This window comes from Phyllostomus hastatus, unplaced genomic scaffold (assembly GCF_019186645.2).
Source record: "Phyllostomus hastatus isolate PE091 unplaced genomic scaffold, TTU_PhHast_1.1 phas_scaffold_28, whole genome shotgun sequence".
In the NCBI taxonomy this organism is placed as follows: Eukaryota; Metazoa; Chordata; class Mammalia; order Chiroptera; family Phyllostomidae; genus Phyllostomus; species Phyllostomus hastatus.
In genome coordinates this window covers 22,620,953-22,637,151 of record NW_025334022.1, presented here as the reverse complement: position 1 = coordinate 22,637,151, position 16,199 = coordinate 22,620,953, and the positions used below count along the sequence as shown (strand labels likewise).

At 39.0% G+C, this 16,199-nt stretch overlaps 1 protein-coding gene across 1 annotated transcript in view; it reads right to left on the bottom strand.

Annotated features, from left to right (window-relative positions):
- IL13RA1 (interleukin 13 receptor subunit alpha 1) overlaps window positions 1-16,199 on the bottom strand; it is a 59,164-nt gene that overhangs the window by 18,218 nt on the left and 24,747 nt on the right. Inside the window, exons 5-8 of the mRNA XM_045817594.1 lie at window positions 13,137-13,321; window positions 10,516-10,667; window positions 3,600-3,647; window positions 3,182-3,314 (exon numbers count right to left, since the gene is read on the bottom strand). Coding sequence (XP_045673550.1) covers window positions 3,182-3,314; window positions 3,600-3,647; window positions 10,516-10,667; window positions 13,137-13,321 — 518 coding nt within the window. The remainder of the gene's footprint in view (window positions 1-3,181; window positions 3,315-3,599; window positions 3,648-10,515; window positions 10,668-13,136; window positions 13,322-16,199) is intronic.

Below are 16,199 nucleotides of genomic sequence, written 5' to 3'. Positions count from 1 at the left end.
TCCTTGCTTTTCCTTGGCTTGCAGCTGCAGCACTCCAATTTCTGCTTCCATCTTCATATAGTCTTCTTCCCTGTGTGTCTGTATGTCTCTGTATTTCTGTGTATCCTCTCCTCTTCAGTTTTATATTTTATTAATTATGCTGTTATACTTGTTCCAATTTTTCCCCTTTGCCCCCCTCCACCCAGCACCCCCAGTCCCTCAGGCCATCCCCACACCATTGTTCATGTCCATGGGTCAAGAGTATAAGTCCTTTGGCTACTCCATTTCCTTTGCTGCACTTTACAGACCCATGGTTGTTCTATAACTGCCTATTTGTACTTCCTAATCCCCTCACTTCTTCACCCATTCTAGCCCTCCCCCCTCCCATCTGCCAATCTTCTAGTAACTAACCTCTTTACTCTTGCTGCTTTTAAGAGTCTTTCTATCTTTAACCTTAGGCTTTTTAATTACAAAGTGTCTTGGAGTGGGCCTTTTTGCATCCATCATAATTGGGATTCTCTGTGCTTCCTGGACTTGCATGTCTATTTCCTTCACCAAATTAGGGAAGTTTTCTTTCATTGTTTTTTTCAAATAGATTTCCAATTTCTTGCTCTTTCTCTTCTGTTTCTGGTACCCCTATGATGTGAATGTTGGACCTCTTGAAGTTGCCCCAGAGGCTCCTTATACTATCCTCGTGTTTTAGGATTCTTTTTCTTCTTGTTGTTCTGATTGGTTGTTTTTATGGGAGGTATTTACCCAGTCCAGTCAGCTGCAAGGATTGACTGTGACCACTGACCACCAACCCCCACCGTCCGTGGAGGATCAGCTGTGCAGGGGTAGGGTGGTGGTGCTCTGACAAGGTAATTATCCACTGGGTACACTGTCCCTGGGGTTCCCTGAGTGGTGCAGGACAAGGTCAGCTCCCACCTGTGTTTTCCCTGGGACCATTCTCCCTGAGCTTTTAAAAATCAATCTGAGATGAATGCTACTTGTGCTGGGCTTGGGTATTTATTCCCAGGCTAAGCAAGCTGTGAATCCAGGCTGGCTGCTGCTACTGCTGGGCCTGGGGCTCACTGAGGCCAGCTGTTGCTTGTTTGATAGGATTTAGGAGCAAGACCAGCTGTTCTTATGGAAAAGCAGCTTGGGTGGGCCTCTACATTGGGTGGGCCTATACGTTGGGTGGGGAAAAACCTCTGGGGATCTCCAAGGTGGGTCAGTGTTAGCCAGGTTGATGGAGTCTCAGATATGGCACCAGCCTTCTGACTCTGTGCAGGGGAGGGTTTAGAAAAGGGACAATGGCCTCTGCTTATTTTGATGGCAGACACTTCACTTCCTCCCAGTATGCCACTGGTGCCTTTCAAGCTGTTACCCCAGTGCTGGAGCTTAGAGGGAGTGAGTCTGAGTAGGTGAGTCTGTGTGTGGGTTCTTTAAGAGGAACTGCTTGGGGCTTCATCAGTTTCTTCCCCCAACTTAATCCCTGCTTGTTTTTGTAGCCAGAAATTATGGGGACTTATCTTCCTGGCACTGGAACCCTGGGCTGGGGGTCCTGGTGTGGGTCTGGGGCTCCTTGATCCTGGGCTATCCGTCCCAATTTCTTAGCCACGTGGGTGTGGGACCAGCCTGTCCCACATCTGCCGCTCCTCCTATCAGTCTGGATGGATGTGGTTTAATTCCATAGTTGTCAGACTTCTATTCAGCTCGATTTCTGATGTCCCTGAGTGGTGGTGGTTCTATATTTTCATTGTAATTTTGATGTGGTTGTGCGAAGAGGTGAGCCATGTCTGCCTAGGCCACCAACTTCTCTCTCTTCTTAAAAGAATACTAGTCATTGGATTTAGGGTCTACTCCAAGCCTCATCTCAACTTGATTAAATCTGCAAAAACTCTTCCAAATAAGGTTGCATTCATAGGTACCAGGAGTTAGAACTTGAACATATCTTTTTGGAGGATACAATTGAGGCTCCCCAACAACCACATTAGTAGTGAGCTTGGAAGTGGACTATCTAGCCCCAGCCAGGCCTTCAGATGCCACTCTAGTCCCCACTGATAGCTTGACTGTGACCTCATAAGAACTTGAGCCATCGGTACCTAGATAAGCTGTGCCCAGATTCCTGGCACACATAAAGAAACTGTGAGATGATAAATACGTGTTTTCAAAGCCACTATCTTTGGGGGTGATTTGTTATACAACAACAGACAACTAATACAACCATGTCTGGCACATATCTTGTTCCATTTCTCAATTAATAGGGAATCGACTACCTCAACAACCTGTCTCTGACTGCTAGATAGCTGTTAGAAAGTCCTTAAGTTGGTCCTATTTTGCTCCATGGAGCCACGAGAGGCATGGAGCCTGCCTATTTCCTCTTCTACCTGACAACACCTCAAATGTTAGGATTCATCAATCATGACTCTCCAAGCTTATTTCATCAACTGTTCCTGATTTTTGAGATTCTTCAGCATCCTGATTACCTTTCAAGATGGATTCCAGTCTGTTGATTTGCCATCTATAATGTGGTCCCCAGAATGAATACAACACATTTCTGATGTTGCCTGGACACTATGCCCCACCCTGCAGCACTCCCTTGTTTCAGGTGCTGCATTATCACTGCTACATATGACTGCATACGCCTTTAGGGACACTTAAGGGTCCAATGTTCAGTCACTTTGAGTTTACAGTCAAATAAAACCCTGTACCCCACCCTACAACATGCACATTCATAAACCACACGTGTTTTCAATCAAGTACTTGAGCCTGGCATGTAGCTTGTTCAGCCTCTCAATTAATAAATGAAACTTATTTTTTCAAGCCTAGATACAGGTTTATCCCTATTAAATGCCATCAAGGGTCACTGTCCTACTCTTGATTCTATCACCAGCACATAGATTAGTCGTTCAGGATTGCACAATCTGTAGATTTAATCATGCTTATCTTCTATATTTTTGTTCATGTTGTTAATAAAGATGGAGACAGGACAGAAGAGAAGATAACACCATTCAGACCGTGGATTTTCAAAGAACAATATATTGCAAATTAACCCTGGGTAATTTGACAGTAATGAAACAGAAAATGCACTTCAAATGCAATACTCTCTGGCTGACATCATGAATGAAGAATACTTCCTTCCCCCATCCTGTTTGCTGCTTCAGCATAGGTTCCATGCATCAGTGGTTTCAATTTTAATGAAATCCTATTCCATTACCTATAGTCATCGCTGGACTCCAATTACTCCAGAGTTGGTTATCCTCATAGCAAAACATATTTGTTTTGACTCTCATTCTGACTGTGTTCACGGTATCAGGAGGAACACCAGGAACCCGGAAACAAATTGTACCCTTAGATATAAAGTAAAAAAGCAAGAAATATTAACAATTTTTTCTCTTTCTCTGGTTCTGAATCCTAAATATAATTATCAACCACATTCTGTATATGATTAAAACTTGGATTGTAATCCAAATTATCTGACTTTACAACCCCTGGATAAAAATTGACAATAACACAGAGACCAAAGTAGTTCATTTTTCTCAAAGCAGTTAAAATTTAGGCTATGCTCACCCTGTGCCACCCCCCAATTACTCTTATGAGTTTAAGCCCAAATAGCTAAAGTTGAATTTACTGACCTCCAGGTTCCCCTCAATTTCTGAATTATCACACATGAGTTTTTCATCCTTGAAAATATAAAAAATGAATAAATTAGAAATATTAAAAAGACTACATTTCACATCATTAACCATGTCTAACAAGCTTTCCTTTATCCCAGTAAAATAGAACCAGGTACAGTGAAAAAATGGTTTTTAAATAAGTGGTGCTAGGTCAATTACATATCCATATAGGGAAAAAATTCTTGACTCCTACCTCACATTATTTACAAAGTCAATTCCAGACAGACTGCAGATCAAAATGTGAAAGTTAAAATAAATTAATGAATAAATATGTAAACAAAGCAAGCATTTGCAAAGCAACCAGAAAAAAAAAGCAAAACATTTTACATGAAAACATAGAACATCTTCATGACCTTGAAGCAAAAAAAAAGATTTCTTAAATAGGACCAAAATAATATTAATCATAAAGAAAAATCATTTATAAAGTTATCTCTATTAAAATTAAAAACTTCAGATCATCAAAATATATCTTATTAAGGAAATAAAAAGGTAAGATATAGAGTGAGAGAAGATATTTGCAATGTCTTACAAAGGACTTGCATATATATGTTCTATAATATATATTTACATTTATACATGATATATATACATATACATATATCCAAAAGTTCATAAGGGAAATACGACAACCAAATAAAAAAACTGGCAAAAGACTTGAATAGGCATTTCATAAGAGGATATTCAAATTGCTAATAAACATAAAAAAGTGCTCAATTTCATTAGTTATCAGGGAAATGAAAATTAAATCCACAAGATAACAATACACACACCTACCAGAAAATACCAAGTGTTGGTGACAATATGAAGAGTCTAGCACTCTCAATTTCCATTCTTAGTAGTGTAAATTGGCAAAACTCCTTGAGACAACTGATATTATTTCCTAGAGAGAATCAGATATAACTCTGTGACCTATATGTGCTCAACCAAAATGTATGCACATGTATACTGAGACAAGTATGAAAATGTTCATTAAAAGCTCTACTCATAAAACCCTAAACTGGAAACTATCCAAATGGCCATCAATGCGAGAATGGATAAATCACATGGTGGTATATGGGCATAATGGAATGAATGCAATGAGAATGAACCATCTACAACTATGGGTAATAATATCAGTCAATCTCATAAATATAACACTGAATGAAAGGCAGACACATAAAAATAAAACTCCTACACTTTGCAACAGCATGGATGGAACTGGAGAGCATTATGTCAAGGGAAATAAGTCAGGCAGTGAAAGACAGATACCATACGATCTCACCTTTAACAGGAACCTAATCAACAAAACAACTTAAACTTTATTTAAGCAAGCAAAATATAACCAAAGACACTGAAATAGAGAACTGGCTGACAGTGACCAGAGGGGAGAGGGGAGGGAATTTTAGGGGGAAAGGGTGAAGGGTTTGCAGGAGTAATTATAGAGGACACACAGACAATAATGGTGGGGGGCAGAGTGGGGGAGATGGAGGCAGGAAGGAGGTGGGGATGGCTGGGGGGCTGGGCTGGGGTGGGGGAAAAAGGTAGAAAACTGTACTTGAACAATTAAAAAATGTGAAAAAATTTTTACTTTTAAAAAGTTAAAAAAAAGTGGAAGTGGGGAGGTGTATAGGGCAGGGGAGAGTACCCTGGGTGGGGGGGAGAATGAGCACAATTGTAATTGAACAACAATAAAAAAATTAAAATGAAAATTAAAAAATAAATTGCCTATAATTCATTTATCTAATGTTTAAAAAGAGTCAATAAAATTAATTCATGGGATTAAAAGTCAGGATAGTAGCTGCTCATTGGGAGTGCAGTGACCAAAAAGGGTCACAAACAGGGCTTCTGGGGTACTGGTTATGTTAGTGAAAAATCACTGAACTCCGTATAATGATGTGTGTTTTTTCTACATAGACTATACATCAATTACATGTTAAAAAAAGAAAAGAGGAATCATTCTCCCTTGTGGAGAACATATCCAAAATAAGTAGGTTACAGAAAAGAAAGTATAATATAAAATTTTATTCCACACAATTTAAGTTACTTGCTGTCTGACATAAAGAGAATAATCAGTTCCTGAAATGCAAATATTTCAAAATTGAGTAAAAAAATGAACACATGAAAATCTGTTGCTTAGTCTACTTCTGGACAACAGGTACATGAAAATCAGATGCTCAACATCAGTATTCATCCTGGAAATGCAAATCAAAACCACAGTGAGCTATCATCCAAAACCTGTTAGAAGGACTATCATCAAAGAATCAACAAATAACAAGTTTTGTCCAGGGTGTGCAGAAAAGAGGACCATCAAATGCTGTTGGTGGGAATGCAGACTAGTGCAGCCACTGTGGAAAGCACTATGGAGTCTCCTTAAAATAATTAAAAATAGATCTACCATACAATCCAGTAATCCCACTTTTGTGTATATATTCAAAGGAAATGAAATCAGGATCTCAAAGAACTATCTGCACTACTATGTTCATTGTGGTATTATTCACCATAACCAAGATGTGGAAGCAGCCTAAATACCCATCGATGGATGAACAGATAAAGAAGAGGTGGCACATATATACCACGAAATATTATCCTGCCACGAGAAAGAAGTAAATCCTGCCATTTGCAATAACATGGATGACACTTGAGGGCATTATGCTAAGTGAAGCCAGACAGAAAGAGAAAGACAAATACTTTATGATCTCACTTTTATGTAAAATCTAAAAAAGTCAAATTCATAGAAGCAGAGCATAGAATGGTACTTGCCAGAGGCTGGGGGATGCAGAAAATGGGAAGATGCTGGTCAAAGGGCACAAAATTTCAATGATAACACCTGGGGATCTAATGTGCAGCATGGTGACTATAGATAGTAATATCATATTGTATACTGGAAATTTGCTAAGAAAATAAATTTTAAGTGTTCTTACCAAACCAAAAAGAACAGATAACTGTGTGATGTGATGGATCTTAATGAACTTGATTGTGGATATCAATTCACAATGTATATGCATATTAAATCATCATATTGTACACCTTAAAAATAATCACATTTACAACCTAAATACACACAATTTTTACTTGTTAATCATAACCTCACTAAAGCTGGAAAAAACAGTCAATTTCTTTTTTAAAACAATTTTTTATTTTTCAATTACAATAGACAAACAATAGTATATTAGTTTCAGGTGTAAAACATAAGTGATTAGACGTTTGTATAAAAATAATTCAACTTCTATCAAAGAGATGTTTAAACATGGAACAAAGACCAGAACACATAGCTATGATTTTTGGCATTCAGCATCATTCGCTAAATGGTTCCTATCAGCATTTTATGAAGAGCTGAAAAGCCAACTGAATGACAAAGGATCATCCTATCAACACTTCATATAGGTACAGAGAAAAAGCCACCCAGGGACTAGTGTACCTCATTGCTGGCCATTTGGAATCAGAGGCCTGCTGGGGAATCACAAGTGTCAAGTACCACTTGAGGGATCAGGTTGCAGGCTGATGTTCCCCACCTTGGACCATCCCCCATAAGTGTGTGTGTGGGCATGCATGTGTACACACACACACACACACACACACACACACACACACACAAATCATTGTGTAAATTAAAGTCTCTGAACTCTTGTTCAGATGTAAATCCTCTTGTGTTGTTTATCACTACTCAGATACCTCCATGAGAAAAGGAAAACAAAGGCACAGAGAACCAAGCAGACAGTTTGCAGGGACAGAGATAGTCAGAGATGAGACATTTCTTACTTTGTGAGTCTGTCATAAACTACTTCTTCCCACAGCCCCATGTGATGGCACCAGTGCACGTTCCAGCCTACTTCCCCCTCTTAAATGTAACACCAGAAAAAATAATTCCTCAAAAAGTCTTGAAAAAGAAAAAAAAACAGTCTAACCAGCACGGCTCAAGATCAGGGTGCACACAAAAAGCTGATGACATTCTAGGGAAGGAAGCAGCTGGTGACCATCTGCTAGGAGAGAGTACCTTAAACTCAAGTGTGTAAACAGAGTGAATTCCACATAGACCACAGGTGGCAAACACAAGGCCTGCGAGCCGAATCCAGCCCTCCATCTTGTTTTATCTGGCTTGGCACCCTGTTTCTACCCAATGGCAGTGCCGAGCTCTCGCTTAATTGTTAAGGAGTAGTTACATTTATAGAGCCCTAAAATCACATTCAGCCCTTTGAAGGCAACTGTGAGGCTGATGTGGCCCTTGGTGAAAATGAGTGTGACACCCCTGCTATAGACTATAGTTCTGATTTAGGTGAATAAATTCCATAGTATGTGTGTTCCCTTCCATTCAGAAGTTTGTAAAAAAAGCTAATTCAATTCAACAAAAATTTATTAAGTGATAATTACACAAATGGTGTTATACCAAGTATTCCTTGTAAAAGTTTAATACTTGAAGACCAACTTTTGAAGTCATATTTATTAGCTGTGTGGCCCATAGTAGGTTACTTAACCTCTCTGAGCCTTAGTTTCTCAATAAAGTGTAACCTATTTCATGAAATGTTATATAAGCCACTATATAAGAAGTACACAAAAGAGGATATTTGTAGCATATCATAAACACTTAATAAATGATGGCTGTTACTATTAAGGGGAAGTATTAATGTGGTCCCCAGTGGTTAATAACAAAACCTTTCAACTTAGACTATTGCTGCAATCTTGACTCTACCACTTTCTACAAATGTGATCTTAGGAGTAACCTCTGAGACTGAGTTTTCTCATCTGTGAAATGAGGGGAGAAGCAGGATTTAGACCCTTGGAATTAATATAAGGCCTTAATGAGACAATTCAGATGAAATGCTTATTAAAATACCTAGCACATACTAATTGCTCAATACCTGTCAGCTGCTATTGATAGCAGGAACAGCACAAGGTAAATAGCATCTAACTCCTCCCTACAGGAGGTTATATTTATAGTGGAGAGAAAAGGCCTACACATGTGATCAGGGTAACTAGCAGGACATAATTCAGTGCCAAATGACTAATGCAAGTAGCATGTGTATTCGGGATTTGATGCTGGAGAGCACTAAAGGCTGGGAGTCGTTAAGTAAATCTCAGCTTTCTGGTATCTCAGTTACATGAAAGCCACACCCCCTCTGCACTTGGAAGCCTTTGCTTTTTCCCTTTGCAGTACTGTATGGGGATGTTCGTTTCTGTTCCAGATAATGGTTACTCTATTTCTGAAATAGATTTATCTGCAAATTTCCAGAACAGCTCTGCTCAGCTATGGACCTGGTCATTCCCACTGGAGTTACATCCTGTCAACAGTGACTTATTTTATTAAGTACAGACACTCCTCAAATTATGATGGGGTTACATCCCAATAAACACCTCATTAGTTGAAAATGTCCTAAGTCAAAAATACATTTAAACCACATAACCTACTGAGCATCACAGGTTAGCCTAGTCTGCCTTAAACATGCTCAGAACACTTACATAGCAAAATCATCTAACAGAAAGCCTAGTTTATAATAAAGTATTGCCTATCATGCAATTCATTGAATAGTGTACCAAAAGTGAAAAAACAATGGATGTATGGGTGCTCACCATTAATGGACATAGCTAAAAGCAAAGTAGGCCTGAAGAATGTTTGAAGCATTGAACTGAAAGCAATTATACATGAGAGAGTATCGTGTTATATATCACTAGTCCAGGAAAAGACCAAAGATCCAAATTTGAAGTACAGTTTCTACAGAATGTACATCACTTTTTGCACCATCATAAGTCAAACCATGGTAAGTCTATATTTTGAAACTTCCATGATGAGCTAAAACAACTGAACAATGGAATTTGCCCTCATGTTAGGTGCTGGGCTTCCATAAAAGCCAATGTAAAACACTTGGTTTCTAACATCTAAAACTCAAAGGCACACAGGGCCTGGGCAGGTAGCACACAAGTGAGTGGCACAGTCCCTGTGGTCCCAAGGCGCCACCTTATGGAAACTATACTCCTCGAATTCCACAATTTTAAATCTGGGCAAAAATTTCAAAAAACATATAAAAAATGTTAAAAACATATAAACAAAGCCCCACTTTGTGTTACAAACAAAAATGTTTGAGGCCCAGTTTGTGGCCTCTACTCTAAAGTGTACCAATAACACTCATATCCTGACATTATGCCACATGTTGTTATGCCCAGTTCTCCACAGGGACCTCTGATTAGCATGTTTTGTATTACATTCTGAATAGCAAAACCATAGATAATCCAACCAATACTGACTACTCAAATTTGAGTACTTTAGTATTCAAACTCCTAGAAAATGGAATGGCCATCCAGAGCTTCCAAGTATCTACCTGATCTGACCCCAGCCTCCATTCTTTTTTTCGCTCATGCCACACTCATTGCTGCTTCAGTCTTTGTAGTTGCTATCCTCTCCAACCCCACATCTTCACATGGCTGGCTCCTGCTCATCACTCCAGTCTCATCTCAAATGTCATCACTTTGGATGACTACCCTATCTAATATTCCCTCAGGCCCCCCCCCCCGTTACTCTACCACATCACCCCGTTTAATTTTCTTCATGGCACCCATTCCCTGAAATTAGCTTGTTCATTTACATATTTATCTTCTAGCAGGTAAGGTAGGTGAGCTTCATGGAAAAAAAACTTGTTCACCGGGTATCATATACATACAGTAGATGCATAATAAAACTTTTTGAGCAAATGAATTAATGTATGCCTTGAATCTTGAGGTCAATGCTACCATAAAACCTCAAACCTTCCACCATCCTATTTCAGACAAGAAGTTTCAGTATCATCATTATAATCATGTGACAAATCTAAACACTATTTCATTGATGTTTCAATGTGTTACACTTTAAGAAATTCAAGTGAAAGGAAAACATCCAAATAAAAACAACAATCTAAAAAAAACTTACTGAGAAAATAAAATGTGCTTCAGTTTGGCTGTTATTGACTTCCACTTGATAAGATAAGCAAGTTCTACTGAAATTCTGTGGATTCTTCCCTAGCACATATAACACACCATTTTGGAAGGAGATATTTTTAATATGTGGAGGATCAGGTTGCACTGAAAGATAGAAAAATACAAATTAGCTTCCAGAGTTTATTTTGATATGATACAGACATGGGTAGAGATAATGAAGGTCACAAAGTTAAATCCAAATAGGGCTGATACTTTGAATGGCCTTACATAATCAGACATACAGTTCTAGATTTCTGATTAGGCACAATTAATGTAAAAAGCTGATTTTAAGTCACTTAGTAAAATGGATCTAAGGAACATCTTTGGGTGTCTGCAAGATGACATGAACTCTGACCTGCATATGGTTAGAGCATGGCCAGGGTATAATCTGGACATCCAGCTGCATCATAAAGAAAATAAGGGCTTGGATCCAGATGTGCATTCACCTAATAAGTAACAGGGGCACCAGGTATAAGGAGTTTCCCTGGCTGTCACCGATTTGTACCAACCAAAGACCACAATGTAAACACTAACCCAGTCTCTGTCACATGCTACAATATGGATGAACCTCAAGGAGATCATACTAAGTGAAATAAGCCCATCACACCCTGGCTGGTGTGGCTCAGTGGATGGAGTGCCATCCTGCAAACCAAAGGGTCCCCAGTTTGATTCCCAGTCAGGGCAGATGCCTGGTTTGCAGGCCAGGTCCCCAGTAGGGGGTACATGAAAGGCAACCACACATTGATGTTTCTCTCCCTCTCTTTTTCCCTCCCTCCCCCTCTCTCTAAAAATAAATAAATGAAACCCTTAAAAATGAAATAAGCTTATCACAAAAGAATGAGTACCTATATGATTCTACTCATGAGGTATCTAAAGTAATGACAATCATAGAAACAAAGTAGGAAGGTGGTTACCCTGAGCTGGGAAATAGTGTTTGGGGCATCAAGTTTCAATTTCACAAAATGGAAAATTTCTTGAGATCTGCTGCACAACAATGTGAATATATTTAACTGCTGAGCAGTACACTTAAGAATGGATATGATAGTAAATTTAATGTTAATTGATTATAACCACAATTTAAAATAAAGTGAAAAAATTACCTTACTCAATTTAGTTTTTGGAGACTCAACTGTGCGTAAGACCACACAACAGCAGAGAATGGAAAATTGACAGAAAACCTGAATATGTCACCCTCTTGCTGAGAAGGATCTCCCTTTATGTCACCACTAATCTCTAGGAAGAAAACTAGCAAAATGAGCTTCAAAAGGTCGATCAAGGACAACCTGCCAAGCAAGGGAGAGCACAAAGAAAGGCTTCACTTCACATTATCCCACTTGGCATTTTCCTGTGACCTCAGTCCCCTGACCTATAAACTAAGCTGCCTTGATTCACTATTAGAATTCACTTCCATGACTATCTGAAAGAGTGGTAAATAGTGCTCTGCTCACAGACTTGGGAGCTTTTGTTAATTCATGGTTATTTACATATAAATTTTCTGTATACCACGTAGCCAGAATATAAGCTCCCTGCTAGGGTATTACAACAAATAAATAAACATGATGCTTATAGTAGTCTGCTTTGGAGATTTACAAAACACTCTGACACACCTCACATCACTTGGAACTTACTATAGTTGACCCTTGAACAACAAAGGGGTAAAAGGACTTGCCACCCCCAATCAAAAATCTGTGTATAACTTTTGACTCCTCAAAAACTTATAACTAATGACCTACTATTGGCCAGAAGCCTTCCTGATATTATAAACAGTCAATTAATGCATATTGTATATATGTATTATATACTGTATTGTTATAATAAACTAAAGAAAATGTTATTAAGAAAATCATAAGGAAAACAAATTTACAGTACTGTACAGATTTATTGAAAAAAAAAAAGACACATATAAGTATAACCACACAGTTCCAACCCATGTTGTTTAAGGGTCAACTGTATAATCCTTTGAGATCAAGAAGGACTATGTACCCTGTTTTACAGATAAGGGAACACTTAAAGAGAACCTACATGCCTTCCCCAAAGTGAAGGAGCTAGTACCTTAAGCTGATATTTTGTTTTCAATTAGGAGGTTCTTTCTAACAGGTTAACACTCAGCTATACTGGCTGTTCTGACTGATCAGTGCCTGGACCACACAGAATGTCAGGTAATTTGAGTATCACCCCTGATCACTCCACCTCTGGTCTAAGCTCTTTTAAACTATGAAATAAACTATTCAGGAACTATATTTGATCATATTTATTCTGCAGCATCATAGGTAAAAGACCATGTGATAAGTAAAAGATAGTAGATCTTAAGAGTCAGAGAGCCCAGGTTCCAATCTTGGTTCTGTAACTAACTGCTTGCTTTCAGTCTCCATGTACTCCTAAGTACACAAGGTGAAAGCATGTGGCATAAGTACTCAATAAATATTAGAATCTCTAACCATGATACTTTAAAAAAGATCAAAGAAAGGTATACAAACACAGCCATTTTTTTCTGGAAAGATCTTAAAACCAAAATCCTTTTTTATTATTTGCATTGATTGTTCAAAAGAACAACAGAGGACTTCTAAAACTTACCATAAGTTAAAGGCACTATATTAAAGGATGGTCTAATTTTTCCTGCATCATCCTTGACCATAACTTGAACACTGTATTGGTCAAAACTGGGATCCTTGAGTTTAGTCAGGGTAAAAGAACAAGTACTGTGTTGACCTTCTCTGTAGATGTTTTCACATTGAAGAATTTTTCCCAAGCTGCTATGCCTACAAGGCAAAATGAGAAAATCTTCAGCATTATTTTTAACAAAAAACTCAAGAAACAATGGCAGAATTTTTCTAATGAGTGAAGATGTTCATGAAAAGCAATATTTGCAATATGGCAAGATAGCTTTTTCTAAAACCCTATTTTACATAGCTCCATTTCATACTCTAGGAAGAAATTAACGTTCCTTTTTCCCAAACCCAGGTACTTTCAATAGCTATGGAAACTATAGGAGTACTGGTTCTTTTTCCTTTTCTGAATACAAGGTGTTATGAGGCCAGACTGTGAAGTTTTATGCTTCTTGAAAATACTCCATCTGTTGAATTCCATGATTCTCCTCTGGTCCCTTGTCTGTTTCTGCCTTGTTTTCTCTTGTTCCTCTCCCTTCTCCTCTTCTCAGAGGGCTCCCATCCACTCCACAGCCCTCTGCACATTCCTCTCTTTTTCTTATTCCCTCATCGGTTCACCCTCAGCTTATTACTTCCACTCCTCAAGTAGAATATCTATGCTAGGGATGCCTAGTCCTGACCTCTCACCTTGGATCCAGTCCCAGATTTACAACTGCTCCATTTGAGTGTTCTGTTCTTGCCTCAAATTCAACATCCAAAACATACGCCCTTTTTCCTTAACAAACTGCCTTTGTTCCTAATGTTCCCAATTTCCACCAGTCAGAGCTCATTTCCTTTGGGATCTTCGATTAGAACCTTTGAAATCACCTTTTGCCCTTCCTTTCCCTATATTCTATCACCAAATTTTGTTATTTCTTCCTTTGCAAAGCTTCTTGGCACCCTGTTTCATTTCCTAATCAGTTCAGCCTTCATGTCTTTTCCAGACTAACCTCTCACACATTCATTATTAGTTCCATACAATCACTGCCAGATATATGTTCCAGAACATACTGGGACATACACAGAGACTCCCCAAGAGACTCCCCAAGTTACTGGACCACCCAAGCTGTTAACAATGACTTTTCTATATGAATGGCTGGTCTTGGCTCATGATTCACAACTTCCTAAATCTTCTCAAACAAGCAACAGCCAACCTCAGTGAATTTCCAGCCCCCAGACCTCTTGCTAAGTTGCCCCAGGCCTGGAACTAGCAGCAGCCAGCCTAGATTTACAGCTTAGCTTCACCTGGGAATCTCCAAGCGCAACACAAGTAGCAGCCACCTCAGTTTGCTTTATAGCTCCAGCAGGGTGGCCCTGGGAAAAACACAGGTGGGGGCTGACCTTGGCCTGCACCACATGGGAAATCTCAGGGCCAGCACACCCAGTGGCATCTACAGACCATGTCAGACCAACACCACCTGCCTCTGCACCATTTATCCTCCATAGAGGGTGAACATTGGTGGTCAGTGGTCACAGCTAATCCTTCCAGCTGACTGGCCTGAGTAAATCCCTCCCATTGACCTGCCAACAGCAACCAAGGCTGAACTACAAGAGGAGGGTGTACTCAGCTCACACAAAGGGCATACCTCCAGTACCCAGTTTGGGTGATAGGGGAGGCTGTGCCCCTGGACTCTACAGGACATGTACTACATTAGGCCACTGTATCAAGACACAGAGTCAAAGCAGCAGTCCCTAATACATAGAAACAAACACAGGAAGGCTGCCAAAATGAGGAGACAAAGAAACATGATCCAAATGAAAGAGCAGGTCAAAACTCCAGAAGAACTAAACCAAATGAACATAAGCAATCTATCAGATGCAGAGTTCAAAACACTGGTTATAAGGATGCTCAAGGAACTTAGTGAGGACCTCAACAGCATAAAAAAGACCTAGTCAGAAATGAAGGATACACCAATGGAAATGAGGAACAATTTACAGGGAAACAGCAGTGGAGTGAATGAAGCCAAGAATCGAACCAATGATTTGGAACATAAGGAAGCAAAAAAAAAAAAAAATCAGAACAACAATAAGAAAAAAGAATTAAAACAAAACAAAACAAAACAAAGATAGTATAAGCAGCGTCTGGGGCAACTTTAAGAGGTCCAACATTCACATCATAGGGGTGCCAGAAGGAGAAGAGAAAGGGCACGGAACAGGAAAACTATTTGAAAAACTAATGAAAGAAAACTTCCCTAATTTGGTAAAGGAAATAGACATGCAAGTCTAGGAAGCACAGAGAATCCAATTATGATGAATGCAAGACACATAGACACTCCAAGACACATCATAATTAAAATACCAAAGCTTAAAGATAAAGACAGACTCTTAAAAGCAGCAAGAGGAAAGAAGTTCGTTACCTACAGGGAAGTTCCATAGGACTGTCAGCTGATTTCTCAAAAGAAACTTTGCAGGCTATAAGGGATTGGTAAGAAATATTCAGAGTCATGAAAAAGGGACATACAGCCAAGCTTGCTCCATCCAGCAAAGCTATCATTTAGAGTTGAAGGGCAGATAAAGAGCTTCCCAGACAAGAAAAAACTAAAGGAGTTTATCATTACCAAACCATTATCATATGAAATGTTCAAGGGACTTATTTAAGAAAAAGAAGATCAAAACTATGAACAATAAAATGTCAATAAATCCATACCTATCAACAATTGAATCTAAAAAACATACTAAGCAGACAAAAAGAACAAAGGCAGAATCATGGATATGGAGAGTGTTTTGATGGTTGCCAGATGGGAGGGGTGAGGGGGATGGGTGAAGAGGTGAGAGGATTAAGAAGTACAAATAGGTAGTTACAGAATAGCCATGGGGATGTCAAGTATAGTGTAGGAAATGGAGAAGCCAAAGAACTTACATGCATGACCCATGGCCATGAACAATGCTGTAGGGGGATTGCCTGAGGGAGTGACTGGTGCTGGGTGGAGGGAGGCAAAGGGGAAAAATTGGGACAAATGTAATAGTACAATCAATAAAATATAATTAAAAA